Below are 10,935 nucleotides of genomic sequence, written 5' to 3' on the forward strand. Positions count from 1 at the left end.
CCTCTTCAGTGGCAAGCTCCAATTTTTTGAGCAGGTCTTTCCCCATCTTTAGGAGATATCTGTTACTACAGTAGGATGCCTTTGCCTCAAGATCTCACTTACCTCATACCCCAAGAGTCCTAGGACGGGTGGCTGCTCAGTGCCTCCTTTTCCTTTTTTCAGGTACCTTAACTCTCACCGTCTGCCTTCCTTCTGGGAGAGGAGGAGGAGGACTTGCACATAGAATGTGCTGTGACCTTGCTGTCATCCTTTTATTATTTGACACAGGTTTTTTTCCCCCCAAGGAGTCATCTGTGCAGGGGCTTTATCAGCACCCATGCCTTCTGCTGATGAGCCATCCATGTGAAGCTTCTCAGAGTGCAGACTGCTGTGCTTGTCGCAAACACATTTGTGTCAGCGTTCACCCAATTTTAGTGCAGTCCGTCACATCTTTGGTTATCAATACCAACCATTCTTTTACCCTTGCTCTATTGCTTCATCTAGTCCTCTCTCTCTCACACACACACTTCCATTCTCATTTCCTTAAAGTCAGCTGTAGTATTTCTGCTTCTTCAGCTGCATCGTTCCCTTATGCAAGGTTCTGGGGGATCCTAAAAAAGGAAGCAGATTTTTAAGGCTGGTCTGGAGTCTGTTCCTGCATGCAGCTCTGTTGCTTGGAGGTAGTAGGGTCTCCCGCTTGGAGCCTGCAGCACAACATGTGCAAGTGCAGCAGAAGAGGCGGTGTATTGAAAATTAAAGGATGCTGAAATCCAAGAGAGGAACAATGCAGCCTGTCCCTGGGTGTCACTACCAGACTCACCACGAGGGATTTTAAACAGTTTACACCCAACAGTTTACACCCAAAACATCACTAACAATGTCAGAACTGTTTTCAGTCTATCACATCCCTGTGATGGTATGGGGTGAGACCATTGTCAGTAGCGTAGTCCAGACCTGGTGGTGTTCGGTAATCAGGCTCACAGGGCAAGGCTGGAATTAACCTCAGCTTCCCCTATAAATCTCCTGGTGAGACAGCACAGCTGCAATTATCCCACAGGAGCAGATTCACAAGACTCACAAGGAGGCTTTTATACACACAGGTTTTCTCATGTTCATGTCACAGTTTTATGAGTCCAGCCTTCTCTCAGCACCATAGACCCTAAGCAAGGCCATGACTACCTCATTACTTTTCACTATTCCCAGGCTACTCTTGACTGTGGGGCTTTCACAGCTGATTCCAGCACTCAGCAGTGCTGCCTGTCCACAACATATGGGGCACTAACCCCAAGTAGGCAATGCTTCTCTGTGGAACCTCAGCCTTTCCCTAATAACAAGTTGTAACATTTAGATTTGTCACAGTGGTTTCCATCCATACATCACCAGGCAGTTTACAGAGGTCAACACCATTAACCCTATTTCCCTAGATGATGAAAAAGCAAAGAACAGCAGCAAATAGCCAGCCTAGTGCTCTATCCCCTGGACCACCTCATCTGCTTCTCTGGGAAGCTCTCACAAACTAGGGCTCACAGCATGCTCTTTCCAGCTGAGGGGCAGAGTTCTCAGGGTCTGGGGAAAGAGCAGCATGCTTTGGCTACAGCTACCCTTAAACTTATCTTGCATCATTTTGATATATTCTATCATGTTCTGCCAGGCTAACAGCAATTTGGATATCATGGGTCTATTAAAACATACCCCTGACTCATACTACAAGATCTGTGTCGTTCTTGCTGTAACTTTAAAAATAGAGAGGGGAAGGAAAATGTCATTTAGATTAGAAGAAACATGCTGAAAAAGAGGAACACTGGCAGCAGAGCCCTGTAGCAGAAAAGAGGGCATTCCCTGTGTTTCCTTCCTGCAGTCTGACTTCAGGGATGGAAGTAGGAGACACCAGTAGAGTTGAAAAAGTTGTAGACTACTCTATAAAGGCATTATGAACTACAGAACAGCAGTCCCTCTGTGTTATATATAATCTTTATGAAATGCTAGGGAAACTAAAGACTGACTGCTGCACCACACCAAAAGTTCCCGAGATGCGGTTTGCAAAATGCTACAACGTGAATTTATGGTTAGAGTCTCCTGAGAACTAAATGGGTAGAAGAGGTTCTCCAAGATCCCTATTTACAGAAGGCCAGCTATTCCCAGAGAGGCTTCTGGGACACAGTTAGCATTCTCACAGACACCAAGTGGCCACAACACTAGAAGGCACACACTTAAATAGACAAAGAAATTGCTAGTCTCTGGAGATGAGACACGCTTTGTAACCTAAAACATAACTGTAAAATGACTGTCTTTAACAGGAGTCCATAGCATGGGGCCAGGTTCTGTTACAAAACACTATTTTTAAAATGAAGTGCAAAGGTTTAGCTTCACAGTTGGCTTAACTTGTCTATTTGCTCTGCCACAAAGACTATCCTACCTCTGCCTTTTAACATAGTTTTACCTTGCACTTGTACAAATGCAGGTTCCTTCTTCAATTTTGACTTTTTAGTATTTTTTTTGTCATACGGGTTAAATTCTCAGGCTAGGCTGACAGAGTTATGAGCACAGTGTGGGGAAGGAGCTGTGGTCTGCTGCCTTCTCATCTGGCAGGGTGGATACAACTCATCCCTTCATGTGTTGAAACCACTTGCTACAATCACCTTTAAACTTGCAACTGACCAAGTTAAAAATAAGTTCTTAGTTCTCCCTGGCTAATGACATAAAAAATCCTAAACAACAGTGTTGGAACATGCTTTTCTTGTTTTCTTCATGACCTTCATGCTTTTTTGTCCCAACAATAGTTCTAAGTCTTGTAAACAATAACCTGACCACTAGATTTACTGGAATAAAGTTCTTTTCAGCTTCAGTTGCATGTGTTTACTGCAGTCCCAGAGAAACCTGACAAATGGTATGCTTCCTATGCTGTTTCAGGAAAGCAAAACTAAATATATAGAAGCTGTAGATCAACTTACTGGACACATTCAATTCAAAGCAAAATTGCAGATTTCCATTGTGTTTTTGCACAAAGCAGCAGGAGCCAGCAGCTAGGGGCTGTTCTTGGCCAAGATCAGATGACCTCCCTGGCAAGAGCTGCCCTCAGCTATTCTGGAAAAGAGCAGGTAGAAGGGAGGGACAATTCTCAGCAGAGAGACAAATCCCACTCTGTTACCTGTCCCCACCACCAAGCCCATGTTCCATATAGGAGCTCCATCTTCCCTCCTCCTGTATGTCTGCTCCCTGGGCTTTACCATGCACCATGCATCTATTCCATCAGCTGTGCTGCAGAATCTCCAAATTCCATCCATTCCTCACTTACTGAGGAAAGTGCAGAGGCTGCTGCCTCCCCTACCCCCAGTTGCAGCATCACTCTTGGGGAACGTTAGAAACCACAGCAGCTGTACCAGCAGTTCCTGCCACTGTGTCTTGGGAGCCTTCTGAGCCTTGTGTGAAAATGCAGCTAGCTGAATGAGAGGTTTAAGTGGTTTCTACATCCTGAGCTGCTGATTCACCTTCTTCAGGCAGCACACAGAGCTCAAAGACCAGTTGTAGCTTGAACATGATTGCAGATAGTTAATGAAAACACAAGCTAATTTTTATTCCTTTGTAAAAATTGGTCTGTTTGCTTTTCATTCTCTTCCCCAGGAGCAATGTGATTAGAGCAAAGATTCTCAGAAGGATCAGAAACAAAGGGGAGCATATAAACTGAACTAAGAGTCTTTAACCTGTGCTAATGCAAAATGAAAGTGCTTGCTCAAAGGTGCAAGTCCCAGCATGTAAACCATCCAGCAACCCTTTAAGTGTTACTTTTTGGCCAGAAGAGATGTAGTGTAGAGCAGGATGAAGGTCACAAGGAAGCATGAGACAGTGAGGGTCAGACTGACAGGCATGTGTCTCCTCATACCAGAAGCTTAATCACTGCCAACAAAGTATGTTGACATTACAAAGGGAACTTGAAAGGCAATATGAAGGCAGACAGAGAAACAGCTCTGCAGATCCTCACGGAAAGCTCTTCCCAAGCTAGAAAAGACCAGTAAGAGCCTGAAAGGTTTCAGACAAAAGCTATGAGAAACAGAGTTGCAGCACTGCTGGCGTTATCTGAACACTAACAGTGACTACTACACTGCTTGCATTGCTCTCGAAGGACAACTGCCAGCTTAACACAAGGGGCAGAGGGATGGGCAGCCCACAGAGCTGATCTTTCCAGCTGCATTTGGGGAGAGCAAATGCATGAGAAGACATCAGAAGATGAATTTGTCCAGTGTGCACTTAGCCAACTCTGTTTCCTTCCATCTGGTCCTCACACTTTTTCCCTTAACTCATTTCTTAATCTGTACTGCTAATGCAGCACTGTTTCAGAGCACAAGGCTGGTTTTGTGCCTCTCCTTGTCTTACAGTGAAACCCCCTCAAATAACTTTAATCTGACTGGCTTTCATCCTTGTTTCCTCCTATTCTCTCACTTGGGATGTTGTTGGCTTTCAAGCCAGACAAGCTCACAGTTATTTCAGGGAAAAAGGAAAAAAGAACAAGGCTAGAAACAAGGACAGGTGCCTTTTCTCTGCTCTTTCAGTAGTACAGATTTATGTCAACTTACACTGGCTGTAGAAATGCAGCCTTAGCCCCTGCTGCTCCCCACGCAAGCACATTGGCAACAACTGCGCTTCTAGGAAATGCTGATGGAAGTGCCTGCCATAAAATAAGCTCTGCTTAGGGAAGGAAAGTTTCTACTAAGCTTAGAGATCAGGCCAGGTCTCAAATCTAGCTGACAAAATCATTAAAAAATTTCAGAAGTGATCCAATTTTACTCATTGTCCAGAAAACCAACAGGAGTGCTTCTCTTGTGAAGATGACCTAGAATTTCACAATTTAAGTTATAAGTTTCAAGTAATACTAATCCCTTATGGGTTGGCTCCCCAGAGATAGCTCAGTATCAATCACTTCAACCCAAAGTTCAGCCTAAACCCTTCTGTCCTTAAATCAAATCCTAGCCACTTCAAACATCATTTCCAAGCTGAGAACCTGGCACCTGCCTCAACACACCTCAAAAGAGGTTTAGCTCCGTGGAACACTGCTATTGAACACTGGGCTGGTAAAAAGGTGCAAAATACCTAGCCAGAGGTTGTTATCCCCACAATCATATTTGCTGCTTGCTTCCAAATCCCACAGGTGCTAAAGATAGAAAGGAAGGAATGTGGCCATGTGGCATCATACTAAGCCAGTTATAGAATTCAGGAAAGGTAAAACAGATCACAAATTATTACAGCTGTTGTAATCCTCCCCTTTTCAGGTGTACAGGCTCTTAAATCTCTTTCTCCTCAAGAAAATTCCTTGAGGAGAACTTTTTCTCAAATAATAAAAAAAAATGCTTTAAAATTAAAGAAACTCCGAGTTATGGGTCACATGCATAGCACTTCTGCATATTTATCTGGACAATATTTTCTGGAAATCATTCTGCTCTATTCAGGATTTCAATGTCCAATTTTCCTCCCAAAGATGCATTAGCTGTGCTTTTACAAGCTTGGCTTGGAGCCTATTATTTACTCTTTATGTTTCCAACAACTCTTGGCTTCCTTAGACTTTTTCCTCTGAGTTAATTGGTATTTGTACTGGTCTTCCTAGCACTGACAAACTCCATCTGTAAATCAGCAACAATTTTATACTTTTTAGATTATTATTGAAAATGTCTAATGCCATTAGGCCTCTTGCAGAATACCTCTGAAAACACAGCTGTTTCATGATGATTTCCTTTGGTAACTATTTTTGAGGTCTGTTGTTATCCAGGTCTAAATCTATTACTTCATTCTTTGCTGGAGAGTCACAAGGAGCCTTTTGTAATCAGAACCACACCAGAAATGCATCTATTGCTCCGGAGAAGCAACAACATGGGAGATATTAATATTTACTCTTTTTTACCACATCTGCCATTTCTGAGAAATAAAACAAGTGCAAATAATTAGTTGGAAAACAGATCAGATAAAGGACCAGTTGTCTTCCCAGTCCTACACTCATAATCCACACCATGGCTATCAAATACCAACTAGGGAAATTAGTTCTTTCAGTTCCCCTTTTGTGAGGTGGTTCCTCAGGAACTTTCCATTAGGAAAGTCAGGCTTTAGAAGTTCCTTTGCTTACAGCCCAGATCTATTGAATGTTCGCTCAATTTTTAGGATTTGTTTTTTCCTAGAACTTTGATGGGTCTCCAGGCTCATTTGAAGAAATAAATCACAAGGAAGATGTTAATAGTGATAACATGCGTAAGGGAAAATGTAGCCTGTTTTCTTTCCCCAAATGAATTATGTCAAGCTTGTTTAATATCTATTTTGCTAAGTCAGCTGACTTACTCTGTAAACAATAAAAGCCTTCAAGAAAGCAAGGACAGATGACGAGGCCTATCAGTACTTGACATACTTTCCCCACCCCTCCCCTCTAAGTCAAGCTCCAAATCCAAAAGAAACATTCCTTGAATGCTTTTTTTCCCCCCCTTTGCTGCAGACTCTTGCAGGTGGGACTGTGTCTGTTCTAGGGTGCAGATTAATATACTCACATGAGGGGACCATATGAAGTCACAGGCTTGAATCCATCTAGGATGAGTAATTTCCTTTGACGCATTCATTTCCGTGACCCGTTTTGACAGCGCTGTCCATTTCTACAATGTTACTCTGAAAGCTATTTTGTAAAGTCTTATCCCTTACTTAAAAGAATATGATCAAACTGTCTATTAAAAATTGGTTACTGGGGAGATCTATCCAGTTATCCACATAGATCTGATGTCAGACTAAAGTGGCAACAGCTCTGTAGCCTGCCCACCATTATACTGCTGGGAAATTGGGTGAATAATTTCACCCTTCCCATTGGCTAGGATATCCCTAGTGTTCTACTCTAGTTTGCTGTTAACATCATTGAACACAGATCTCAGTATTTGGCACATGTAATTTAGAATTAGTACAAAAACTTTGTTTGCCCCCCTAAATATTAATCCACAAAGCAGGTTATAACCCTTCCATGAAATATTCCTACTTGGTTATAACCCTTCCATGAAATATTCCTTCATATCAGAATGTATCTTTTTCTCTAAAATTTGGGAAAGTATTTAACCAGTGCTTCTGCAGGGTTTTATTTCTGCATCATAGTAAAAAAATCTTACCCTCTCCACCTCCTTAGTGATTATGCAAGTGCTAGATACACATTATTTTGCTCCTAAAACACACTGAACATCTCCTTTGAATTGTGCCTCTTCCTGCTCACTTTAGATCTTTCCCTGACATCTCTACCTGCTCTAAATAATCTTCCACAATTCACATCTTGTATGTTCCATCAGACATTCTCAATTTCCTTTCTCTACTTCCCTTCCATTTATTTACTTATATTAGCTTCTATTTGCTGCCTTCACTGCCTGAATTAACTAGTCAGTCATCTTTCTTCTTGTTTTTGCAGTGCTGGCCAGTAAGTATTCTTTAAATTCACCATCTTCATCCACATTACTTTACTTCCTACCCCTTCCCCTCCCTCCCCCCTCTATTGTATTTTGCTTTATTACTGTTCCATGCTGGAACAATCACTGGTCCATAGAGAGCAGTCATCTGGCAGCAGTGATTAATTTGTCGTGTATATAGAGCTCCAAACCAGAGTTACTACCTTTTGTTCAGTTCAGTAACTTTTCTGTTAAAATCTGCATATTTTAGAATGTTTACCACTTTTCCCTGTTGTCTGCATGAAATCAACATCATGCTTTCCCCACACTGAAGCCCCCCACATGTATTTTTCAGACTAGGTCACTCTTTCTGCCTAAGAAGATATTCATACATATATCACTGTATCAGCCCAAGCAGAACTTTAGCATGTGCATCCAAATTTCAAGGCAGAGCCGACAGTATCAGTGTTTTAAATATGAGCTTCCTGAAACTGATGAATAACCTTGCTTATTACAGTCCCTGTGGATGAGACTCCCAGGAAATGGACAGCTCACTGAAACACTCCCTAATAATTCCATTCTGATGAAAATACATGCCCTTGGTGTGTCTCCACGCATCATTTCAAGGTGGAATCTTTCCCAGCTGATCGACACTGCCTGTCCTGGACTCCTCAGTGTTGAATGTATTGAATGCTGCCTCTGGAAGACACACTGTGAGAGGTGTTTTCAAAAACTGCCCTGTGTTTCCTTCTCCCACCACAGCATCAAGTGTGGTTTCTTGCTTTTCATCGCACTAATTATCATTAGGCTCCCGCAAGACAACTTGCATGTTCTGCAGGTTGGACTATTCTGACACTATCACCGCCTCTTCTGCAATTAGCTCTAGCACTACCTGTCAGTTTTCTTCATTTTTCCTTCTGTCTCTTAAAAATTCCACTTTCTAAAACAAGACTTATTTGGTCCTCCTTGCTAAATCGGTTCTCGTCACTAAGTTCCTTCCCTGTGATTCCTCACCTCCCTAGAAAAGGCATCTCCGTTCATGCATTACATTTGATTTTTGGAATGAAACTTTTCAAAGGCTGGTTTCAAAACTATTCTTATCTCCTTCCTCAGCAGAGGAAAATTGTTTCTAAATATTTCCAGCTTCACTCATGACCGCATAAAATAATGAGCTAACCTTCTCGTTCTGCCAGTCTTTGTTTTATATTTTGATGTACGTCAGACTGAGAAAATGCTTCTTCCCCTCAAACACCATTCATTACAATGTGTGAAGTTCAAACCTTGGATAATTCTAGTGTAACATTTTATTTACTTCAAGAAAAAAAAAGAAAGAAAGCTGGACCGTGTTGCAGAAGCTGCTGTAAACGGAGGGCAAGACACTCAGATAGACAAAAGCTGATACTAAAGTAGGAAATGTTTCTGCCAAACGTTCGGTGTGACGGGTGCTGCTACGTGCACCACGCTAGCTGATTATAAAAGGCAAACCCTGCTACAAGACGTATATTTCTCACAACAATTACTGCGCCGTTGGCATCTCCAGCTAACGCCGAGTCCCTCCCCCAACCCTTGGGACGAGAGTCAAGGCAGGAGGGCTTGCTAGGGAGCCAAGAGGGGAACCCCCTCTCCATCGCGCTCTGCCGAGCTGGTTCTGACCCTGAGGCCACGCACCGAGAACCCTTCGTACCCCGTGCTGCATTTCTTCCAATCTCAGAGCTACCATTTCCCACGCCGTTTCCTTTTTGCTCTTTCCTTTTGCCCTTTTGCATTTTCCCCACTTTGTGCTCCGACTGCGGTTCCCCGTGCCACGGGAGCTGGGCCCGGGCCCGTGGGCAGTGCGGGCTGTAGCCGGCGAGCCAGCTCCGGCTCTCCCGCGGCGAGGGAGGGAGGAAAAGAGGAAGAAGGGAATCCCTAACACTGACGCGACCAAACTTCTGCCAGACGCCGGCGCGGAGCCTCCACTCCCTCCTGCCCCACTGCACCGTTCGAAAACCCGCCAACCTCCAGCTTGCCCCAGCAGCCACCCCCCGCCTCGGGCACTCCAGTCACAAGTTGGCACTGTCACTTCAGAATCGGTCAGGGGTCCTTAGGGTTGAAGACGATGTCACCCGGGGGAGGACTGCGGCAAGGCGGTACCCACCCAGGCAAGCCCCCACCGCGGAGACTTCGCCCACCGCCAGGAGCGCTCCGCGGGCGCCGAGGGAGGGACACGACGCCCGGCTGTGCCGCAGCCGGAGCTCCCCTCCTGGCTAGCAGCTCTGAAGCAGCGACTCATGAACATGCACAGCCCCTCCCGAGAGCCGGTCGAGGGATGCCGCCCCCCGGGAGCACCCGGCCGGCTCCCTCCGCACGCCCGCGCCGGGGATCAGGGCTGCTTTTGGAGGCTAGAGATTCGCTTCAGTCCTTACCCTTTGGCTCGTCCATCAGTGCCGGTGTTCGCTCGCTCCCTCCTCTCTCGCTCTCCCCCTCTTCCTCTCTCAGGCTCCTCCGGCTCTGAGCTGCCTTAGTGAGAGGTGTTCATGAAAACGGTCTCCTCAGTGGTCCATAGCTTTGTGGGAGGGGTTAGTTGACTCTACATGACTCAATCCATCTAACTTGCAGGCTGACCTCCTGCTTTCCTTCACAGCACAGATTAATTCAGAGCTGGCGCCGTGGGCTCCTTCGCTGTGTCGGAGGGTCCCGCCTGGCCGGGGGGAGAGGGGCGGGACCAGGGGATGCTACTCGAAGGAACGGCCGCTGTGGGCTCCGCAGGGGCCGTGATGTGAGGCAGGACTTCATCGCTGGATCCCGGAGGAAGAGGTCATTTTGACTGCAGAGAGAAAGCATTTTGTTAGTTTGGTTTGGGGGTGGAGATTTTTTGTTGTTTATTTGGGGGTTTTGTTTGGTTGGTTTGGGTTTTGTTTTGAGTTTTGTTTGTTTGTTTTTCCTGTTATTTGAAGTTTTTTGGGGGACTGTGTGTTGTTTTCTCTTTTTTTCCTTCCCCCTTTTAAATTGCATAAGACTGAGCAGATCTCCTCCACCCTGGTGAGGTACACAAGAATAGTCCCGAGAAGAGATGAAGAGATGACCTTCCTTGTCTCCAGCTATGAGGTCCAGCCCACAGGAAAAAAAGCACCAAACAAAACCAAACAATAAATCATGAAAAGATAGAAATTTGAAATAACTGCTGACAAGTCACCTGCCTCAAGAATGAGCTTGCACCTCTAGCTGCATCTCCTGGGAAACTTCTGGAAAGACACAACCTTTGATTACTTCCCAGGAAGGCCTGAAAGGATATTCCCCCCTGTCTGTTTTATCCCTGTGGAGACCCCTGCACACCTCCCAGACTGACTCCATCCAAATTAGAAACAGGAGATGGTGCTGGAGGAATCTCAGCAACTTTCCTCCACATTGACACTAGCCCTTTCTAGGTACCACATGTGCTGCCACATTCCTGCCTATGATCAGTCAGCACCACACTCCAAAGGCCAACTGCCCTGGCTCTTTCACCTCTTTCTCACAGCAGTGACTACCAGCTTCCCAGCCCTTAGGGCTCTTCACCATCGTGCCTTTCACACTGGTCATCCAGAGA

At 44.9% G+C, this 10,935-nt stretch overlaps 1 protein-coding gene across 1 annotated transcript in view; it reads right to left on the minus strand.

The window, feature by feature from the left end:
- The window catches only part of ENTPD1 (ectonucleoside triphosphate diphosphohydrolase 1), a 37,096-nt gene extending 26,870 nt beyond the window's left edge, over window positions 1–10,226 (minus strand). The window contains exon 1 of the mRNA XM_009908094.2: window positions 9,773–10,226. Within this exon, the coding sequence (XP_009906396.2) occupies window positions 9,773–9,788 (16 nt within the window). The 5' untranslated portion in view covers window positions 9,789–10,226. The remainder of the gene's footprint in view (window positions 1–9,772) is intronic.
- Window positions 10,227–10,935: the final 709 nt, after the last annotated feature.

This window comes from Dryobates pubescens, chromosome 8 (genome assembly GCF_014839835.1).
Source record: "Dryobates pubescens isolate bDryPub1 chromosome 8, bDryPub1.pri, whole genome shotgun sequence".
NCBI classification, from domain to species: Eukaryota; Metazoa; Chordata; class Aves; order Piciformes; family Picidae; genus Dryobates; species Dryobates pubescens.